The 24,824-nt window shown below is 36.2% G+C and overlaps 1 protein-coding gene across 1 annotated transcript in view; it reads left to right on the top strand.

The window, feature by feature from the left end:
- Nucleotides 1-24,824, top strand: part of LOC150077139 (MFS-type transporter SLC18B1-like) — a 73,416-nt gene that overhangs the window by 36,613 nt on the left and 11,979 nt on the right. Inside the window, exon 10 of the mRNA XM_090385787.1 lies at nt 17,002-17,076. Within this exon, the coding sequence (XP_090241913.1) occupies nt 17,002-17,076 (75 nt within the window). The remainder of the gene's footprint in view (nt 1-17,001; nt 17,077-24,824) is intronic.

The raw sequence follows: 24,824 nt of genomic DNA, 5'->3' as shown, positions 1-24,824 counted from the left end.
AGATTTTTTAGCAGTTATTTAGAAACTAATAATAAACTTTCGTAATGTAAACTTATCTCCTCAATAAAAAGTAGCTGCCTTATAAGGAAAAATTCTGATTTTGACTCCAGCAGATCTGGTCACTTTATATAACATTGATTTTAGCTGAAACTCAGGCACTATAGTCAACTGAACCTTATTTAGTGCACTAAACAACAGTTCGACTAATTTCTTATTTTTTACAGTTTCAGCTTACTCCTGCACTTATAGGAACTGTATATATAATTAGTGGAGTGACGTACGCAATCACAACGCCTATCTGGGGTCGTCTTAAAGATCGCTACGTAAGTTTTTATGAACTCTTATTTATTATTGTTATTATTATAAAAAAAACAAAACCTTATAAAACCTTAAAAAAAAACGCCATAAAAGTTCGTGAATTGAGGGGATACGAACTCGGGCCTTTCCCAGCCGTTGTGGGGAGGACGGCGACTATAACAAGTGCCACCAACAAGGACTAAATATGATGACTGGTCACCAGCAACCGCCAAACATATTTTGTACCTATGTACAGTTAAAATCTATTGATTATCAGCTGCAATATGTTTTCCTAGGGTGTCCTAGACGTACTCTATGGGATTCAGGTCAGGAAAGCAGGCAGACCATTCCATACGGACGATACTCTCACCTTCCAACATATTGTTGACCAACTGTGCACTATGCGGTTAAGCGTTGTCATCTACAAGAATAAACTGTCTTCAGAACTAGCGAGAACCACAGATCGCAGGAGCTCATCTCTATACCTGTCTATATCTCTATACTTCATCTCTACGGTCCCGTTCCCGATGATATAGGAACTAGAAAGACAGAGACAAGTGCCATCCCATACTAGCAATTCACTGTGTTCCTAGACAGACACACTTGATTTGGATTCAGCTTTCAATACACTAGAACTCGATGAAAATCAGACGGCATGCTATATCTGGACTCATCTGTGAAGAGCATGTGGTGCCGTTCCTTGTCAGTCCAATTATGATGTTCCAGTGCCCACATTCTTTTGACCCTATGATGTCATTATGCAGTGAAATACATACATAGGTCTTTAAACATAAAGCTTGTCTTTTTAGATTTCGGTTAGTTTGAATTAAAATTGTTCCACTCAGTGTCCGTCGGGGTAGCACAATGTTACAATCGCTCTCCTCCCCACACCTGGTGAAAAAGGCCGTTTCGAATCCTGCCAAAGATGCGAAGAACTTCTATGGGCTTTTTTTACTCCGCGGACGAGTTAATTGGTTCCCTCTGTCCCACGATTCGCGTTTTTCGTCCAGAAAAACAGGCAAATTGACCCTAGAACAAACGCAATTTATAGAAACAATGCACACTGGCTTCTAAGTTTCGAGTTCGGTGGTCCTAATAACAAGACAGTTATTCCTGTCAGTGAGTCTGCACGCATAGCACTGGTTATAATCACCGTCCCCCGCATATTGTGGAAAAGGCCCCCACTCGAATCCATAAATGACGGGATTCGAACCCGGCCAGAACTTTTATGGACTGCGTGACTGAGTTAGTCTCAGACATAAATAGCAAGAGTCTCCTCCCCAGAGGAAATTTGGGTTTTTCGTCCAGCAAAACAGGCAAATCGACTAGAGAACACTCGCAATTTATGAACATATTACACATGGGCAGATAAGATAGCTTTTAGGTGGCCCTAATATGATATTGCTTCATGTTGGTTTTCACACCCTGGAATGCAATCTGATTAAAGCAGCAACTGTCACTGGGAATCTCCCCTGTGTGGGATCGTAAATGTTACGAGACTTCTTCTCCAGTGGGATTTCCCTCACCTTGTTGGGGAGAACTTACTGATAAGAGTGACCACTGTGAGGGATGGTGGATAATTTTGCTTTCACCCTTTGGATCTTAATTTTGTGGCATTGGAAAACCTTATTACTCCATGATCTCAACATGGATGCGAACCATATTACTAATCATAACATGGAATTCCTTCTGCAAATGGTGTTTTCCCTCTATCTGCCATGGCCCTGCTCTTGCATCGCCATATGCCATCCTTGTAGAGCAGCAAAGACTACACTACATCTTGTGAGGTTTTTCCCATACATACAAGATTTGATCTCAGGCCTTCTCCAAACAGAAGGGACAGTTCTGAGAATGCCTGTATTTAGAACTATTGATCTGAACAGTGTCCTTATTTCTATAAATTGCAATTGGGAATTTTAAATTCTGTAGGTTTTGGAAATAAAAAAATTCGAATGTAGACCTCCCCAAATGATTGAAAACAGGTCAAAACAACCATGCTATCACTGAGAAAAAACGAAGTTCAGCAACCTCAAATTATTTAATTTAAATTAAAATATTTGCATTGCTTTCATTTCAGATGAACGGCAAAATCTTTTGCATAATCGGTTGCTTTCTGGTTTCTCTCTCAATGCTACTTATAGGTCCTGCTCCTTTCATACCTTTCCAAACGTAAGTTATTTTTCACGCACAATATTTAAAATTTTTTTGGAACATAACTGAATGAAATTTTATTTTAGTTAAAACTACCTCTTCCTAAGAACAGATAAAATTTTGTAGACTATTATGACTATTACATTATCTTCATATAATATGCTTTCACTGTCCGTTACGCATGTACAAGAAAGTACGTTAACTATTATTAACACAACTGACATTTAATATTCAAATAAAATAGAATCTTGTAACTTGTGCTTCGACCTGCATAAGTGCAACCAGAGCTTAGAATTTTCTTTTTTTGGGTTAGTGTCTCAGTAACAAGCGCTTCCTTAAGCATAAAGATGGGTCCTATAATACATATGTAGGATTTTGGGACCATCCATTACATTACCATCAAGGTATATACAGTGGAACCCACTTTACGATCGGTTCACTATACGATTAAATCATTTTACGATCGACTCTCCATAATAAAATACCGTTCATACGATATGTAGTAAGATACCGTAAAATACGATATGTAGTAAGCGCTGTTCATTGGGATCATGTTTGAAAATTTAATTTTAATTCTATTAAACGGCGATTCTAGTAAGCGAAAATAGGAAGGTTATCCACAGGCTATAAAAGTAAAGGTATAAAACTCATATTTAAACTTTATTACCTTACCGAGTAAATCATCACGGGTAGCAGTGGTATTGTCACGATCCTCCCCACGTCGGGTGGAAAAGTCCTGGGTTCGAATCCCGTCGATGACGCGAGGAACTTTAATGGCCTTTTTTTACTCCGTGGTTGAGTCAGTCGGATAGCAAGGTTCCCCTCGAGAAACTGGGATTTTTTTCGTCCAGCAAAACAGACAAATTGACCAGAGAACACATGCAATTTACAGACACAAGGGTTTATGAAATAAATTACTTAAACATCTTATTTGTGTGTAATTATATATTTATATAATAATAAAAATTACCAATTAACAAATTAAATAATACGTGAAGAACTTCCAATTGGAGAATCCGGTAGAAGACTCCGAGACAGGATTTCAGAGCATTAGAGAGCAATCCGGTCTACTGATTTGGAGCACCCAGTGGTCGCAGAGCATTAGAAGTCATCAGCCACTCGCGAACCTACCTTCAATGATTGTGGCTAGAATCACTACACATATCAGGTTGCCATGGTGCTTTTAACCTCAATAAAGGAGCACGTATTCATCCAATTATGGAGGCGGTTATCCTCCAGTGTGATGAACATTGCCGTGCACCCCATGTATGCACTTTGCAATCACAGCTGCAAATATCTAGCTCCAACCAGTAATTGTTGCTTGCATTCGTGCCATGCTTTGTTAGCCCCACATGACCACGACCGGGCATTCTTTTTGTACTAACGTATATTCAGCTGATGAAGTCTCTTCGACTTGAAAGCTTCTGTTTTAATTTGTGTTTTACTTTACCTTATTAAAGGGTTTTACCTACAGCATATTTGTTTTCCGTTTATCCGGAGTAAACAGTAATTTTACCTTTATCATGAATATCGGATTCCGAGGCCTTTTTAATATTATTTTCCACTGATTAGCCAAATAAAAATAAATTTACACTTACAAACATAGCTTAATTAATATTGTACTATATTAAATACTAATTACAGGCAACCCCCATATAACACGGTACTTTTACAACAAGGTTTCGCTCTAACACGGTTTGAGAATTGCTGGAAATCTTGCATAACATGCAACCAGCAAATCTCGCATATTTTTGAGCTTTTGTGCTAAGAAAACCCTGCTATTATGTTATTCAGATTTTCAACGTTTCCATTCCTTTTTGTGAATCCCTGCTGTTGACTTGCTAGTCGTTATCGCCTCGTGATATTTTTCTAAAGCACATTTCTGGAGGACACTACCATGAAACAATAAAAACAATTTACACTTTCCAGTTTATTTGTCTTTTCTGTTAATGTAATCAATTATAAACAGAGAGTAAACTCGATCTTCTTGCATTTGCTATACAGTATTACTGGTAGCTGAAATTCTGTGGGTTTTCGCGTTGTTATGGTGAAATGTGTTTCCCCTGCCATGATATATTCAATCATATAAAAAACAAATTTTCAAAAACTCACTATTCAGTATCGTGTTTATTGCAACTTGTGCATGCCGTGTTCTTTGTTATTAATTGCTTATCATTTTTACTACTTTAAATTTTACAACCAAAAAAAAAGTCAGTGAACAGAAATATCAATTAGTATGTACATATTACAGTATGTATTTTTATTTTGCTAACTGAAAAATATTCTTCCAATCGCCTCGTGATATTTTTCTAAAGCACATTTCTGGAGGTCACTACCATGAAACAAAGACAGAACCCACCAGCACAGCTCAGCTGTGCTGCCATTAGGCCTCCCTAACCACGCTCCCTTGCGTGGTCCTTTGCCTCCACTCCCCGGCGGAAGGGGGGGAGTTCATCCCTGGTGTCCTCCCCCTTCGCCACCCCTCTTTTTCACTCTGGTGGGGCATGGATCTGCTCCACTGACTTGTGGTCATCTTCCCTATGGACCCCATATCTCTATCTTTCCCCCCCCAGTCTTCAGTCTCCCTCCCCTTCTCTAACTTACAACTAGCGTCCGAATCAACTCCAAATTGCTTGAGTCTTACACCCAAAAACTTAACAACATCAAATCGCCCAACTAGTACTCCCTTTGTTTTGGCTGACCCCTATCTATAGCGGCTTTTTTTTTTTTTTTTATATAGGTCCTTGCCACTGAAATCTCAGGAAATTAGGTGGCAGGACCCGCCAGAGTAAATAATTATAATAGTGGTGTACCTGGTCTGCCTCCACGGGGCGGAGTGGGGCAATGTTGGGTCCCATTAGGGGCCCAGTGGCTATATGACCAGATGAACAACGGTACACGACACTACACAAATACAAAATCCATATACTTTTAAACCTCTGGCATTGACAGTGTTCTGTTTCACACCCACAATGTATAGCACGCGGAGATGGGGGAACCCCTGGTGCCATTTGACACTAAACACACTCTACACTCTACTACCATGAAACAATACAAACAATTTACACTTTCCAGCAGTGGTGGATTTCCGCACGAGGCGCGCGCCTGGGGCCTCTTAAATCGAGGGGGCCTCAAATCTCAGGTCTCAAAAAAAAAAATTGTTTCGTTTTAAATTTTTACACTCATCTTTATTACTGTTACTGAATAAAACTATAATTTAAGATGAGAAGTTAGTAAACTTCTCATCTTAAATGCAAATATCCCTACATATTATATGAAATATGATTAAAGGGGCTATTGCACTCAGCTATTGCCAAACACGTTTGGGCAACCCACCACGACATTGACCCACACCGCCATCTCATGATTGTGGATAAGTCCTGCCACTATCGCCGATGCGCCTGGTTGGAATCTTTGAACATCAAATGCTCCAATACCTCAGTTAACAGGAACAGTGGATGTCAATTCCACCCTATCATCGAAACAGCAATCCTGACTATTGACAAAGCTGGCAACGTCCGCATGCATCACAGACACAGGCTTCAACATCCAACAATTAATCACGCACTTTACGTACAAGATTGGCATGGCAGTACACGCCCTCATGCTCCGTTCTTAACTGTCAGTTTAACTGAGGAAGGTTGACAAAACAACCGAAAGCTTTTTGTTTGTATGCATCTAATATAACATATATTTCCCATTATTAAACTTGTCAAAATCTATTTTTGTATCTGTTTTTGCTGTGTTACAGTAATTTTAGTTTCATATATGAAATATCTATGTGAACTAAGTGAATCTGAAGTAGAATACATATCATTAATGCTTAAATTAAAAACTTTCAGTTTTTTCCTAGTGGAGGTAATTCCACGAGTGAAGAACCCTGTGACGATATTGCTCAAGAAACGATATTAGATTTGTTTGTGGAGGCAGTTCAAAACTATTCGCAACTAATTGGGAACCAATAAGCAAGCTCAGTAGTCTTTTAAAGCCTCTGAAATCACTACTGCGCTGACTCACATGTAACGGAGCATTGTTCTTTTTAATAACTTTCGGAACTAACATTTCACTCACGAATGTGTTACAAATTACAGTACTAGAGTTTGGTGTGGTTGGTGTTTTAGTGTAGTATTTTTGTTTTGCTATCAAGAAAGTATCTGTAATATCTTAATGTATTTATCAAAACTGAATTGTTTGACGAGGCGTGACATTTATAGCAAATGATAATTGAGAATTAATTTTTTGGTAAAACTCCAGAACACGGTGCCCCTTTGAAAATCACGCTGAGAAGGCTGCTATGGTTAGTGTTAGGGTGTTTATCCCAACCTTGCCGCTGTTTTAAAATCGGGAACTCGTTTTCCTATTTTAAAACAGCTGGGGGGGGGGGGAATAAACACCCCAAGACCATGGCAGGCTGAAGGTATACCATGTTCTGGAGATTAGCGAATTTTTTAATTCAAAATTAATAAAATATGTGTGAAAGAATTTCGCAACCAAAATGATTAAAACCGCAACGCCAAATCTAGAGCGTGTGCTATAGTAAAAACGTGTGTGTAGAATGCACACTGTAGTGGTACCAAAAATATTTAGAGGGGAGCCTCTCAAGTGCTAAATCCGCCACTGCTTTCCAGTATCATTTAAAGCGGGGGTCCACTGTATTTTGCTGCTAGATCCCTGGGACATCTATTGAACTTGTGCTCTTGTTTGAGACCATAAAAAGTAATTGTGACTTCGAAGAGTGCAGTTCGTTTAAAGAGAGCAGAAGGTATATGAAATCTAGATGCTGCAGAAGAGATTGTGCTTAGCAGCGACGAAGATTAAGAAAATTAAATGAACGTACCTTATCTCACATATAAGTATCACAGTTTATAAGGTAAGACGTTTGTTCAGTTATTACTATTTAACCAGGACTCGCATCTGGTGAGTATGGGCTTGGCACGCCCAGGGTCCTGAGCTGGCCATCATCATTCTTCTTTTTCTTGGTGATTCCTTTCTACTTCTGACTCTCTCTCTCTCTCTCTCTCTCTCTCAGGGTAACTTGCGAATTTTTTTTGGCTAGTGCAGCATAAGTCTCAGGCTTCCTTGCATCATATGGCTAATAATAATAATAAGTTACTACTATTTTAAAAATAAAGTTAAAATATTAAGTTATTACTACTATAAAAATTAAGTTTCTGATGGTTATTAAAAAAAATGGCGTATTTTTGGAACGTAACCCCCCCCCCTCTTTTTGTACAGGTTATTAGTCCCGTATAACATGGTTTCAGAAACTAACCTCCTTAGGCCTGACTGATGACCCAAACTGCACCTGTGGCGAAAGTGAAGACTGGGCACACATTCTCTATGAATGTATAATATATGACATCCCCAGAACAGAGCTAATAGCACAGATTGGTCCCCTTCCCAGGGGAGAAGAACATCTCTTCATCATAGAAGAGCAAAATTATAAAGCTTTTACATCTTTCACACAGAAAGTTTTCGAAATGCGCAGAGAAATTTCAGCCCCCCAGCAATTAAACAATAATCAATAGTAAAATTGCCCAAGTTTCCCACCATGCCCAGATGATGACTTAAAAACTGTTAGGATAGCAGTATTCTGCACCCTGACAGAAACCTGACATAACAAAACTCCCCATGACTACCATGCCATGTGTAAACTGGAACCTGGGGCCCCAAACCAATGTAGGGGAGGGGTATGGGAATGCATGCAGAGAAAGTGAATGGGAGTGAGCAGAAGAGCAAATGTAATTGGCCGAAAGAATACAAAGTTAAAAATAACTTACATTACTTTATATATACTGTACCAACAAACATTTACAAATCACATAAACACTATCACTGCATTCTCTCCTGGCCTGCAAAAAAAAAAAAAAAAAACCTTGCAGCTAGGCCTGCACCACAACTGAAGAATAACAGTAAGTTGCGGTGCCCAGAGAGTGCAGTGCAGAAAGAAAGAGTCGAATAAATGAGATGAGAACTAGAAGAATGAATAAAAGTGCAAGCGTGAGAGAAAAGAACACAAATGCTAAGTTAAGTACACACTAACCCTGGTTTTAATTAGTATTTAAATTTACGCTACCCATCACTGCATCCCCTCCTGGTGTGTGGGAAAAAGATGAATGAGTTGAGTGAAAAAAAAAAAAAAAATAAATAAAAAATAAGAAAAAAGTATAAAAAAAAAAAAAAAATTATAAAATAAGAAAAAAGTATACAAAAAAAAAAAATAAATAAATAAATAAAAAAAAAAATTATAAAATAAGAAAAAAGTATAAAAAAAAAAATAATAAAAAAAAAAAAGAATGCAAGTAGAGTGAGAATGCACATTCCGAATGAAGTAAATGTGTGCGTCTCCCCCCCTTCACCTGGTAGGTTCCCCACTGCCAGCTAACATATCCCACCCCCAGAGCGGGATGGGCAGCTGGACCTTCATACCGGATTCGACACTCCTTGGACAAGACACCGACGAAGACATTCTGCGGCTTTGCTGCCAACACGCCATTGGCGATCCGAACTGGGTACTCTAACCTGGTTCCCTTTAAAACCCCATCCCCAGGCAGGGAATGGAGGAGACGGACCTCTGTCTCCTCTCCTCCCTGCCTACCCCCCATATTTCGCCTGGTGGGGCTCGTCTCCACTGACCTCTTTGGGGATGCCTACTCTATCCGTCCCTATTCTTCTATCTGTTTCCTCCCCAGTCTTCAATCTCCCCCCCCTCTCTCTCACTAAATCGACCGAGTACACCCCTTAACAATGCCACCAAATTATAACCAACGTCTAAATTCTACCGGTTTTGTGCAAATCTCTAAGATATCTAACACTATCAGCTTTTATCTAGCGTTACATGTCTAAATTTAATAACATCAAAATTTTGCCCGACCTATTTGGCCTTTAACACATCTCTTTAGTGTTCAACCCTAACCAGCGATTTCCTAACAGCAATCCCATTAAGCATTAATGTCAAATGCATAAACTTTTATTTTATTTTATTTTATTTATTTTTTAATTTTTTTTTTTTTTAAATAGGCCCTAGCCACTGAAATCCCAGGAAACTAGGTGGCAGGACCTGCCAGAGCAAATTGTTGTGATACTGGATACAACCGGCTAGCCTCCACGTGGCAGGGTATGGGCAACGTCGGGCCCCACTAGGGGCCTGGCGGCCAATAAGCCGGATAAACAATGGGCACAACATATCACACTGCACAGACACGACCCACACACTTTCAAGTCTCTGGCTTGACAGTGTACTGTCCTCGATACAGCGAAACACACGCGGAGATGGGAGAAATCCCAGGTGCCGTCTGACACGAACATACCTTATACCTTATTATACGAGATTTTGTAGGAACCAAACAAATGCGTTATACGAGGGCTACCTGTACTTGATATTTCTGTTCACTGGCAATTTTTTTTTTTTTTTGAGCTGTAAAATTTAAAGCAATAAAAAAGATAAGCAATAAGTAGCAAAGAACACGGCACACACAAATTGCAACTAACACGATATGCACAAGTGAGATAGGGAAAAACAAATCTACAAAGCTTAAAAAGTAGGAATGAAGAGAAGATACTGAAAATTTATGCTTTTTATATGATTGAAGATTTCATGGAAGGGAAAACACATTTCACCATAATAAAGTAAAAACCCACAGAATTCCAGCTATAGGTATTATCGCAAATGCAACACAATCATACCATGTTGCAAAAAAACTGTAGATTTTTTGTTTTATGGTTGTAACCTCCAGAAGTGTTTTTAGAAAAAAATATCACAAAGGTGTTCAAAATTTATTCTTATAACCAAACATATGATAATGATGAAAGTGTAGTGCATTTTAATGATTTGAATTGGTTTTTTGAAATTTGACTGGACCATGTGGTCCTACCTCTCAAGCCAATAGCAGCATTTTGTACGTGTTGGCATGTTTTGTTTTTGCATACTTTAGTTGAAGTGATTTTTTGTGTTGTGCTTATTTGATATAAATTTACTGTATTGAATTGGTGTATGTACAACAATGTGTAAACTGACAATATGGCCTCTAAAGAGTGCTGTAAGAAGAAAATTTCAACTTCTGAAGTCTTGGAATGAATTACCAACAAACAATGTGCTACTGGGTTCACAGTGATATTTTCACGATACGATTGGGGGGGGGGGGGTCCACTGTATTTTGAAATGTTACGTCTTACCTGCAACCAGATACAAAACTAAGTTAACTATTTTTATCATGCTGCAATTGTTTTTACTCTTTTTATTCCTGATGGAGACAATGAATTATTAAGGAATTCATATGCCCAATCCAAAAAGACTTTTAACCTTCGACAAGACAGTAACAACTCTTGAAAACTGCTCTCATATTGTGAAGCCCCTCACAAAAACAATTAAAATTTCAATAAATTACACCTTAAACAGTGTCATAATGGAAAGCCCTGCAGACCTCACATTTATAAACATACAAAACTGTCTGATACTGTATGTCGAATTTGCTGTTTCGTTACACACATGAAGTTTGTTAATATAATCAAATAAGTATCAACAAATTTGCTTTTCTATAAAATACCAGAACAGAAATTAGCATAGTGGTATACTTACCTTGCCAAACCGAAGGAAGTAGCAACCAGGGCTTGCTATTTCCTTCTGAATAAATGCAATATGTTATGAAAACCTGCAAATTTCTGCTAACAAAAATGCTATCCTGAGTTTAAAATAAGTATTTTCCCATGAGGAAAGGATGGTTTGTATGCTGGCCTTTCAGTTTACACTGCAGGTGACTACTTCATTATCAATAACAAATGAGAGTGAAAACTCCAATTTTAACTCCATTTTTACATCTCTCAGCAAAATTACCGTAGTAACCACAAACTTTTTAAGTTGTGAAGCTAATTTTAACTTAACCTGCATATTTTATTTTTCATTAGTTGCCATTCCATAATTAGTTTAAAAAAAAGTAGAAAGTTTCAAAAATCAAAACTCAAATTGCAACTGTTCCTTTTTTGAACGTGGCTCATATATATCAGCTCAGATGCTGACATGTTCAAACTGTAGCAGTTTGTACAAGAAAATAAACATACTGAACCCAACATCATGTTTGTCTGAGTACGAAGTGTGTTAGATGACAATTAGAGCATTGTCGCATTACCAGGTATTTAATATGCAAATGAATTTTACTTTTTTAAATGTCCTCATATAATAAAAAATAACAATCCAAGAACCTAGTTTAAGAGGCAATTATTTCAACAGGTTGATGGAAAACCTATAAATAAATATGGCAAGGTTGATGCTGTACTAACAGACTTCGGGAACCATCTTATTGCAAGAGGAAATGACAGCTCATACAATATCAAGCTAAATAAAGTTATTTTGGGCTATGTGGTACATTGACATTTGAATTAATTTAAAAAGTATTATTAGCTTCATCAAACAGATCTATGAACTGGTATTTAAGAATTGCATGTAATTCTTAAATACTAGTTGAGTTGGGTATACTATTATTAAAGGGTTCGAAAATTTGCCAGGATGCCTCTGACTGATAAACAGGGTGTTCATTTAAAAGGCACCAGGGTCTAGCTCGCTTATTGTTATTATTATTAACCATATAGTGCAAGGAAGCCTGAAGCTTATGCTGCACCAGCTAAAAAAAATTTCCGAGTTACCCTGAGAGAGAGAAGTAGAAGAGAATTGCCAAGAAAGAGAAGAATGATGATATCCAGCTCAGAACCCTGGGTGTGCCAAGCCCATACTCACCCGACGTGAGCCCCTGAGTTATCTTTAGGTTTAGGCTATTTTTGTCATATTTGAGCTTAAATTTTGGAATCTGATATTAAGATTGGGCTAAGTATTACTTTTTAGATATGATTCCTAAATTTATAATTTACCTAATTAACTGCTTTTTTCTCAAATAGAAAGTTGTTCCTCATCCTTGGTTTAGCCAAAACATGTTTGGTGTATTTTGGAAACAAACATAAATGGATTTTATTTGAAATAAAAAAACAAGTATACATGGTTTTCACTACTCTTCAGCAGGCATATTTAGCAGTGTAAAACAGCAGTGTAAAGGGAAATTTATGTTGTATTTCTTCATGTTATGGTCATTGTGTTTTATTTTTTCTTCAGATAAAATCAGTTCAAACTCACTTTAGAAGTATACAAATTATGTTTTAGGTTAAACCAAAAATGGGGAACAATTTTCCTATTTAGAAAATAGCAGTCACTTAAGAAAATATAGTCATAAACAGTACAATTTAAATAGTAATACTTAATTCAATTTTACAAAATTTCAGCCCGAATATGACAAAATGTTCACAAGGAAAAATAGCCTAAACCTAAAAATAAGCAAAACAGATCTCAGTGCCTTTTAATTGAAATAATCTGTATACTGTGTATGCATACAGTTCAAGAAGCCATTAAGGATTTATCTTATGATCTTTTTATATGCATCTCATGTTGAAGTATACTATCCAGAACTGACTTAGAAAACTTTAAGTACTAGTGTTTCGACTAGAGCGGAATGTGTTTGGAATGTCTTATATTTCAAAAATTTTTTAATGGTAAATTTGCCAGAATTAAAAATACAAATATAAATAAATCAAACTAAAATAAAAAATATAAATCTTATATTAATAAAGAAATTAAGGCACATCTTGCTATGACAGCATTTAACAATTTTTTCTAAAATTGTTTTCTATATGTATGTAATTTAGTACAAAAATATATTTTTAAAGAACATGGAGACTAACTATAGGGCCTGGTGTAGTCACATCACTGAAATTGCCAAGCTGACATGTTCCTCAACCTTAGCTATCACGATGTATATTAAGCTGACATGTTCCTCAACCTTAGCTATCATGATGTATATTAAGCTGATAAGCCCACTAACCTTAGTATCATCATAATTGAAATCTATCCTTCAGTGGAGACTTCTATAATCTAAAATTGTAGCTTCGACTTTGTAATTGGCATAAAAAGCAAAACCCTTTGTCTGAAAACTACACCTTCTGACTTATCTAACTAAAGCTTCTTTTTTTAAAGGTCAATAGACAGCTTTAAGTTATTGATATGTAACAGAATGTCTTCAGGATAGTAATATTCACTATAAAAATAGTGAGGCCCAACTGGATAAGTAAATGAAAAAAAATTAAGAGACATCTCTTAATTTTTTTTCATTTTGATTCAAGCCAGGCACATGCATCTTGTAGTCACATATATCTCTATATCAATATTTTCTGAGAAATCGGAGGTGAACACAAAAAGTAGCTTGCAGGCTGTGTAGCAAATACAACTACTTTAGGATCAATAATGCCCATTTTTTAATGGATGGTTATACTTTTAGTTTTTCACAGTTGAAAATTTAACTGGCAAGACATTGGGAAATAAAACTGATGCATGTTTTAATTAATGTTTTAATGAATAAAATAATTAAATATTAATAGGCTGAATTTACATTGCAGGAAACTTTGGAGTATCATTCAGTCTCAAATTCTGTTTGGACTTGGCATGGGAGCTTCCCTTCTGTGTGCTTTTGTTGGTGCTTTACATGACACAGTGTAAGCAAAGTCATTTTTTTTTATGTAACTTATAAACTAAACATAGTAAAACTACTAATATATATATTTTTATTTTACAAATCTTGTTCATTTCACTCGCAAGCTGAGTCAAATTAAGCCTTCTGGTTACTGAAGGTAACTCAAAGGTGCAAGTATTGGGGGGAGGGGGTACTACTTTTCATTTTATTCATGCTATTTTTCCATTAATGGGATTCACATTACTTTAATAAACAAGGCTCTTCAGAATTGATGTATTATAAAAACAAGAGAGACAGACATTTGACTAGATATCTTAACTGAGGATGTCATTTTGTTACAAGCCAAAGCATCAGCTGATAATTTTTTGATCAATGGGTTTACTGATTTTGGAAAAAGAGATTGTGCTTTTATCTGTTTTCACAGCCAACAGGATTTAAACTGCACAAATAATGCAATTATTTTAATTCTCAGAACACACTTGCCTTTGCAGCTAGTTACCTAGTATTGCACTATTTTCAAAGAGATGGCCTCTCATTTTGGAGAGGCCATCTATTTGAAAGAAATGCTAATGAATTGTGTTGAATGAGTATGATGACATTATCAGGCCTTATATGTGACAAAGAGATTAAGACTGATAATAAGTAATCACAAACCTTATAAGGGCACTGTATATGGTAACACAGGAATATTTATTATGAGATATTTACAGTTTAAAGTAAGGATGAGTTAAAGTAAGATAGCTAAGATAAAATGAGGAGGTGATAAAGCCTCCTCCTCCTTTTTATTTATTTATGTTTTTAAACAAAGACCATTTTGCCTTCTTCTAGGCTAGGTTTCCTGAAACCAGGCTGACAAACCTACATGAGATCTACAATTGATGCACATTTTCCCCCACCAGAGATGCACCCATGGGATGGGGTGATAAAGCCTCCCATTCAAAATTTCTTTCTGCACTATTGCCATCCCCTAGCAATATACAATAAAAGTGGTTGTACACCTTATGTAGGTGAGTCGGGTTATTCTTTGGAAGCCTGATACAAGCGAAGGATGCAAAATGGCCTTTAAAACATTGACACTCCCTCCCTCATTTTTAACTAACCTATCCTACTTATTTTCACTTTAATTCATCTTTAATATAAAATGCAAATATAAAATCTCCCATAATAAACAGCCCTATGTTACCATACATGATGGCGTATGTGTGTATGCACACATGGTCAGTTATTATCTGAATATCTAAGTAACTATAGCTATGCTCTAAAACAAGTTTTGTCTAAGACTGATGACCTCACCTTATCGGTGAGGGTCATCAGTCTTTTGAGAATTAGTTAAAAAATTAAGAGATGAACATGTGACGACATCATAGGAAAACATATCCTTATAACTAGTGAAGTATTAGTTTATGGTGGAAAGATGTTAAAGATTACAAATTATTGAACACATCTAGGATGAAGGAAATATACGTTAGCCTGTTTCTTAATGATAACAATGAATGAATAACAATTAAGCCAAAAAAAAGGAAAGAGCCTCCCCCACACACAATGTTCTTTCCTCACAACCTAGCATGAGGAGGAGGCATCTCCAGACTTTTTCCTAGTTATTATACATTTCTGTACAGAACTAATGTGTAGGTTATGTTGTGGCTTCTCAGAACTTCATCATGAGTATGCTTCTAGAACTCCGTGTTGGGTCCTCCTGTATGTAATTGCAAAGGGGGGGAGCCTCTTTCCTTTGCGTCATCTCTTTTCATTTCTTTACTTAGAATGTGATCCTGGTGACAGGATCACACAAACGATTGAGAGAAGCAGCCTACAACAGTTTGTTTAGCAAGTTATTGTACTAGGTGTGCAGTAATGCATGCTGGAAAACTGAAAAAAAAAAAAAAAAAAAAACATTTTCATGTTGAAAAATAGTGTCTGCTGTCATTTTTATAATTAAATTATCATATTCCATGTGATCTCCTCTACTCAACACAGCAATCCCCTAATTTGTGAGTGATAAGCATTCCTCAGAAGTGAATTATAAATTTGGAGTGATTTTCATTGGCAAAAAAGAAAAAAAAAAAAAATTTTTTTTCCTACAGTATCATTACTGTAATGTTAATTTTATATACAGCATATTGCAGTTCAGTGCAATATTATGATATGCAACAACAGTAAGGGCAATACAACTGTTGATAAGCTTTGATTCAAAATCCAGCAAGTGTCTGAAGTAGTGAATATTGTAGTTGTTAAGTAGTATAGTTGAATATCAAAGTAGTAAATTGTATATGCAGTACAGCATCCTATACATCAAATACATAAATATTGAAAAAAAAAAAAATGCATTGTACAGTGTACTCCATGTATGTATTGCACAGTGCACATTACCTACATTGAAAATGAAAATACATTGAGAATGAAATACTTTCGATATTTTTCCTTTCATAAAAAATCCCATTTTGTGGAGATGCTGAGCTTGAGAAAAAGTTTGCAAGATTGAACTTTAAGTACATATACTGAATATTTGGTGTTAAAAACTTGTTTGCAACATCAATGTCCATAAACTGGGTGATACTGCATATTAGATTTTTTTTATTATGCATTATTCTTAGAATATTCCTTAGTTAACACAACTACCCCAGCCATGAATAAATAATATGCATTATTATTTATTCATAAATACAAATACTTTTATGTTTGTTATTATTAGCCATATGGTGCGAGAAAGCCTGAGACTTATGTTGCACCAGCCAAAACAAATTTCTGAGTTACCCTGAAAGAGAGAGAGCAAGGAGAGAAGTAGAAGGGAATCACCAAGAAAGAGAAAAATGATGATATTCAGCTCAGGACTATGGGTATGCCAAGCCCATACTCACCAGATGGGAGCATATGACTATAATTCTAGCACTACATGTGAGCTGAAACTAAATTATTCAAGGAGCTCTCTTTAAATTGATTATATTACATAGAAATAATCCTTTCAACTCCACAAGAAAGATATAGATGAATTTCTATTTTCATAATTAAAACTTTTAACTTGATGTTAAAATTATTTTTGTTTTAGAAATCGAGGATTTCCAGATGACTTGAGTACTTATGGACTTGTATCATCAATGTTTTCAGCCTCAAGTTCTCTTGGGTAAGTTTCTAATCACTTTTTACAGACTCCCAAGGCTTTGCAATTGTGTCACACCCAGATACAAATTTCTTAGAAAGAGTGAACCTATTAAAGAATACTTTCCAAATAATATTTGTTTTACCATTTATTAAAATGCTCAGAGCTAGTAACGTATTTTTTAAATCTAGTTTGTTTTTGAGGTTTCATACTAATAAATTATTATTAGCATGTTCATTTATCTAAATTTAAATGATTTAGTATCACCAATCAAATAACTTTAAAAGTAAGAAGCTTTTTATAATGGAATAAATTTATAATAAATAATTATAATTATAATTTATGATTAAATTTAATAGTATAATACACACCATGCTATATAAAAGCTAAAACAAAAGTTGTGATACACATGCAATGTTTGCAGTACTTAGCACAATACATTATATAGTGTTACAGATTTGCTTTTTGTATTAAACAGTACCCCGTTAGAATTTGATTATTAATGGAAAAATACATATACCATACTGTTTCAAACATCACAATGGAGAATAAAGTTGGGAAATTTTATTTTCTGAAAGACTGTGCTTCAGTATGACCACCTTGAAAATTCAGACATGTTTAAGTTTACCTGCAAAGTTTGATTGCTCTTATTCATATATTTTCTGGGATATATACTCTTCCACATTCCTTTTTAAATAGACAGATATGTAGGTTCACAGATGGTTGTAAATTTATTTGTATTGATCATCCTTAAAAATTTCAGATCTGGGGAACAAGTCCAAAATAAATCGCTTTGCAGTGTTATAGCATCTTATTGAATCCAAATACATTAATTATTTCCCTTTCCTCCATGGTTACATAATTTGATGCAAAACTGTCTAATGATAAGTAGCATTCTTTGTTGACTGTCTTGCCCTTACTCATCTACAAACCATAAGGAATCAATAATGGCTTTGGGACTCAAAGCACACCAACTGGTGCATTTTAGAGTGCTGTTTCACAACTACTTGAAGAGGGTTTCTTCCCTAAAGCCGCCAATTCTCTTGAATCACTGAACCTGACAAATGGAAAGGTTCTTCATCTGTAAACTGCAGGGCAGAAGGCAGAGGGTTATCATTAATGGATATTGTTTAAATTAGTGTAAAGTCAGAAGTGGGACTCCCCCCCCATGGTCCATTCTTAGACCACTATCATTTCTGATTTTCATAAACATCAACAAATGGATAAAGGGCATGATGTCAAAAGTTGCAGACAATGTAAAGACTAAGAATCATTAATGATCAGCACCAAACAGTGCTCCTTCAGGATGACTTGAATGGGTTTCTGGAATGGTCTGAAAAGTAGTAGATATGTTTTAATGCAGCAAATTGTATAGTCTTACACTTAGGGAATAATAACCCCAAAATAACTTCTACACTTGGTGGGGTTATATTAAAAACAGCAGAGGAAGAAAAGGATCTGGGAATTGCAAAACAGGCAGATATGAAGTTTTCTGAGCAGGCGGTGCAAGCAGGTGGCCAGGAAAGCCATGGTATCCTATTGATTTGATCAATTTATTGAACAATATCATGTATAGCTAGAGAGGTCATAGTCCCATTGTATAAGACAATTGTATGACAGCATTTGAAATACTGGATCCAAGTATGGGGACCTCATCTTAAAAAAGATATTGAGCTTCTTGAAAAGTTCCAAAGAAGGGAAACCAATATGGTAAGATTAGCAACAGAGCTGACTGTAAGAGGAAAGACTGATTATGTGGGCTACAGAGCTGGGCAACCAGGCACCTTAGAGGGGACCTTATTGAGGTTTATAAGGCTCTGAGAGGGACTAATAACATGAATGAAGGCAGGATTTGCACTGTTATAAAGAATTAGTAATAGCAAATGATGCAAGAAAGCAAGCTTATATAGCATTGGCCAAAAAAAAAAAACACACACACTCTCTCTCTCTCTCTCTCTCTCTACAAGAATTTGTCTAGTTCTTTATTGAATTTATTCAAACCATCCACTTCCACAACAGATGGAAGAGAGTGTTGATAAGCTAACAGATCTGTAATTACTCATGTCACCTTTCAATCCCCCTTTATAAAGATACATTTGCACATCTCCAGTCCTCTGAATCTAAGGATGCTCTCATAATTATGGCTAAACAATTGCTTATCTCCTTTGTTGCCTCTCTTAATATGATTGGATAGATCCCATCCACCCTTGGTGCCTTCTTTATGTTCAGCTTCAACAATTCCTCTTCCACTTTCCATTCAGTTATCACAGTCATTTAGCTCCACATTGGAGTTTCATAAATTTCTGGCATTCCCTCTCCTAAAGAATTTGTCATGTGTGAGTGTAGATGCAAAATACCTATTCAATTTGTCAGCAACCTGAGCAGGGTCATCAACAGTTAACCTATTGACATCGAGTGGCCCAATGTGATTCAATCTCTTCTTTCTATTGTTAATATAAGCATAGAAATCTTTGCTGCTGTTCTTGCAAAAATTTCTCATAATCTGCCTTAGCTTGCCTAACCTCCTTTGTGGCTTGATTACAGAGTAATTTATATCTGCCACAGGCTTCTGAATCACTTGATAATTTATATGCATCTCATGCACTTTTATTCTCTGCCACTTGTCTCAATAGTTCATCTGACATCCATTTAGGTCTAGGCCTTGAACAGTATTTCTTCATTGGTATGAAGAGCCTGGTAGCTTCTATGATTACTTCCCTGAATGCTTCCTATTTAGAATTTGCTGTTAGTAACATCATCAGTTGTTTCCACTGCATAGAATTCAAAAACTGTCTGAGACCACTTTAGTAACCCTTACGAAAGCAAATGCCTTTCCCTTTACCCCTGACAGTAGTTGTTTAATTTAATTCCACATCTGGTACACTGTGATCGTGCCACCCAGTGGATCTTTTACCTGTAGTTTATTAATGCATGAATAATCACTGCTGATAATCAGACCAAGAGTGTTACTCTCTCTGGTTGCTTCTCTAACATGCTGCTGTAGAAAACAATCATCCAATAAATCCAAAAAAGCCCCTTACTAGTGAGACTATGTTAGATAACACTGTAATCACAAGCATTTAAAATGCCTGTGATTGGCACACCCTATACAACTATTATCATCACCAGTTTACTGTGATAATTTATTATTATTATCAGTGTCTTGCATACACTCAACAACAAGTCCATGCATACACTCAACAACTACTCCATATCTCCCTGTCTTCAGCCCTCCTCTTCATCTCCCCATATCCATCATCTCTTCTCAAATCTTCTATCATAGTTTTCCTTTATTTCCCTCTGGGCTTCTTCCCTTGAACTTTTTCCACACATCCTTCAACAATCTGTCATCTGAGACACATGTCTAATCCAAGTCCTATTCCACCTTCTCATTATTTCAATCAAACATCTCTCCTCACACACCTTTCTCAAAACATCCTGATTTCTCACTTTATCAATATATTTTATCTTTTTCCAACTTTCTAATACCTTTCTTTCTCAATGTCAATGTTTCTGCTCCATAAAATGTGCCACTTTCTATCAGATGTAGAATCAATGTTTACCTAATGATACTTAACTCATAAATTATGACTATTATTCTTTGAAAAAAAAAAAAGGCTAATCTTTCCTAGGTTTGATAGGAATATAGAAATATTGCTTACTGAATCTATAAGCAATATTTCTGTATCATCTACCAAGTATATCCCAATATGCTAGTTTTTATCATTGCAAATCACCCAAAACAAAGTTGTGCAAGTGTTGTGGTGAAAATAACCAAGAATAAAAAAGAAAGGAACTTTTGCATAAAGTTAAAAAATGAGCATGCTGTGTACTTTTAGTATTAATATTAGTAGTGATATGATAAAAGGAAGCAATGACCAAAAAATTCCAGCAACAACAAAATAACCAAATTAAAATGCAGACATAAATTTCTTGTCACATGCCAAGAACAACAATTAATCCCAGTTAGTTTAAATTTGAAAGACCCCATTAAGAATAACTTTTCAGCTCAGATAATTAACATAACTGATATAAAATTATTGTATAGCACCATAAGACATTTGGATGTAGCAAAACTTACAGATACATATAACAAAAACTTAACCAAAATAAGTTTATCCTCTCAGAAAATGATTTTTCTAATATGAAGACTAATATTCACAAGATAGACTTAACAAATCATGTTAACGGTAAAATTTCCAATCTCATATCCTGAAATATCCCTTCAAGTAATAACAATAATAACAGAAATCAGGTCTTCATAAATAATTTGATCCCAAGCATCCCTTCTAATAGGAATACCCATCCTAGACAAAATTATGAACTACATAAAAAGTAAAGTAAAAGTAAAGTAAAGTGCAGCCATTATCAACCCACTGCAGGATGGAGGCCTCCTCAACAATTCATGCTGAGGGAAATGGACCATAATCTGCCACGCTGGTCCAGTGCGGGTTGGCAGATCGACTGTATTCAGCAGTCAGGGGCTTGAACCCCGGTCTACTCAAAGAGCGTGTGCTACTGCACTCCCGCTCCTGCCCACTCGGCTACGGAGGCCAGTTAAACATATCATTAACTTAAACTCAAGAACCCTCACAACAGCTGAAATTAATATATTAAATAAAAGTATAAATTTCAAACCACTCCAGGCAGTCCTCATACTTAACTTCCTTGCCCACCTCCACTACAACAGCTTGAGGAACAACCAGGATAACCAAGCAAGAGATACCATCAACCTAACAGCCATACAATTGTTACAAAACAATTGTATGGCTGACCTTTCTGAAGACTACAAGATCTAAAGAAAGGTCAACAATTAGCATTACCAAAAGTGGCAAATGATGTAAGAAATCAAGCTTATACAGCATCAGAGAGGGAAGAGAGAGAGAGAGAAAAAAAGACACCTTCCATTTCACCCATTCATTCTCTCCAATAGTTCTTTTCTAGCTTCTGTTGCAATAGTATACCATCCTTACTGTCATTAACCACCCTGCCAACCTTTGTATTATCTGCAAACTTGGAAATTAAGTCTGATATGCCGTCATTGATAAATATAGAAAACAACAATGGGCCCCATACTGAACTCTGGGCAACTCCACTAAAAACTTTAGTCCATGAAGAGCAGTGTCCATTGATTACCATGGAATTTACCAAGCATGGAAAGAAGAGTACTAGCCTACAAAAAGACAAATCCATTCACATTTCCACAGCAGATAAAGGGAAATGCCACAGAACTGATTGTATAGTATATTTAATCAGTATCTTGAATAAACTAGCTTAAACTCACATAGTATAATAGTAGTTATTTAGAGAGATAAATTTCATGAAAAAAAAAAAAAAAACCTGCTGACTGAATTGTCTGCACAAGTCAAGAACTTGATGTCAGATTACACAATTAGCCCACTCCCCCAAACATTTTCATTCTCCACTACTTTGAATTTAGTACTATCCAAATGGTATGTTATTCTGGGAGTACTGCTAACCTTGCATTTATTAATGCTAAAAATGATGGTTTACATGTACATCTTAAAAAGAAAAAGGCAGCATCTGGATTCAATTGAATCCAGTTGCTGCCTTTTTCTTTTTAAGGATCAACTGAATCTATTTGTAGAAAGAAATGTTTTAGGCTGTATAAAGCTGAAGTCTATTTTACTCTTCCACTAAGAAAATCCCAGAACTCAGGGATTGTTGCAAAAAACAATTTACTTATAATTTGGTAAGCAAAAAAAAAAAAAAAAAAGAGCTTGGATAACAATATTAGCATCAGGAAGGGCACATTGTGAGTGGCACAGTTAAAAAAAAAAAAAAAAAAAGACCTATGTCATTTTCGGTAGAAGCCTCTTCTAATAATTTGTCTAATCCCTCTTTAAATTTATTCAAACTACACATTTCACAACACCAGACAAAAGTTTGTTCCAAAAACAATTACTCTTTGGCTGAAAGAATAGTTTTACATATCTATCCTGCAACTGTCATTTTCAATTTAAATTTTTCTCCCCCTTATATGGATTGTCTGAGATAGAGCAAGTATGCCATTAGCATTGTTTAATCAATCCATTTAAACCCTTAAACACTTTAATCAGGTTTCCTCACAGGTGACTAGTTACTTGCATTTCTCCACTTTGTTAAAAGATTACTGTGCAAAGAAAAACTTGAACACCAAAGTCTTGCTCATCTTAGGTAATGAACATGGGGACACAGTTAATGTGAAAGATCAAGCTGGATAATGTTTGGAATATTTTTGTAGTGAAACAACTTCTCTATTACAGCCAGACCAGAAATTACTGTCATTCTTAAGGCTTACTACCTCCACCATACTTTGGCGAGATACAACATTAGAACAGATGGCAAAAATAAGCAGGCAATACGTAATTATAGGCATGCTAAAAAATCACATGCCCACAAAGAAGACTAACTTTGGCAAAGCCCATCAGTTAAATTAAAATTCAATTATAATGCATAAGATTAAATATGTCTTTTATAATATAAAAGAAATGATAGCAATCAGACCTTTACTGCCTTTCATATGCTCATAACTGTAAATAGCATACATGCACATATACACTCAGATACAATAACAGTGCATGAATGAGTTAAACACAACATTCACATGCACGAATATTGTTTATACTCTAGATAAACCACTAGGTCATAGTCACGCTAGCATAACCACTAGGAATTTACAATTAATCCTTTTTAACAATGAACACAATTGTTAATCAACTTGAATTACTAAGTGGTAGATAACTCTCATCAACCAGTGCAATACCACCAATTTGCATAATGGAGGCTTGAAGTGGTGAAACCCATGTTTAGTTTCCTGGGCAAAGCTACAGCAACTCCTCATCTCTTCCATCGTGTAGTATGATTGATGTCTTTTGAGGTTATTATAGGCACCATGGCGAGATCCAATCTTCCTTACATTTCGAGGTTACAGCTCTAAAATGGTATTCACAGGCCGGCTGCTAGATAGTACACGGGACCAACCAGTGTATAATCTCACTGCTTCTACTCTGCCAGATAGTGACTGGAGGGAGTTCAAGTAGTGTGTATGCAGAGGCCATTGTTGAAGCCATGTCTGTCATGGAACTGGGTATATTCTTACTTTGTGTATGCCATTTCCAAAAATTTTATTACTTCATACATTGATGCCTCCGTAGCCAGGTGGGAAGGAGCAGTAGTGCGTAGCACATGCTTCTTGATTAGACCGGGGTTCGAGCCCGTCACCACCAAATACGGAGGATGCGGAAAGGTCAGGAAATCCGCATATCCCGGAGCAATATGGCCTTAGTTGCTAATGCTCCTAAAAACCAAATAACATACATACATACAAACTTCATACATCATGTCCTCCCCACCTTTCTTACTATTGAATACATCACGAATAGTCCAACTAACAGAATAAACTTATTATTATTATTATTAGCCATACGGTGCAAGTAAGCCTGAGGCTCATGCTGAACTAGCCAAACAAAACAAATTCCCCAGGTTACCCTGTTAGAGAGAGAGAGAGAGAGAGAGAGAGAGAGAAGTAGAAAGGAATCACCAAGAAAGCGAAGAACAATGATATCCAGCTCAGGACCCTGGGTGTGCCAAGCCCATACTCACCAGAGTGAGCCCCTGCAAAAAGATCTAAACCTCCCAAACACTTCATCATTCATTTCATAAATATAAATTGTTGTTATTTGATTTTTAGGAGCATTAGCAACCAAGGCCATATTGCTCCGAGGATTTGCGGTGGTCATTTCCTGACCTTTCCGCATCCTCCGTATTTG

This window comes from Mastigoproctus giganteus, chromosome 12 (genome assembly GCF_048544385.1).
Source record: "Mastigoproctus giganteus isolate SK-2022 chromosome 12, ASM4854438v1, whole genome shotgun sequence".
Lineage (NCBI taxonomy): Eukaryota > Metazoa > Arthropoda > Arachnida > Uropygi > Thelyphonidae > Mastigoproctus > Mastigoproctus giganteus.
The sequence above is the reverse complement of the archived record's forward strand: the minus strand, read 5'-3'. Positions and strand labels throughout refer to the sequence as shown.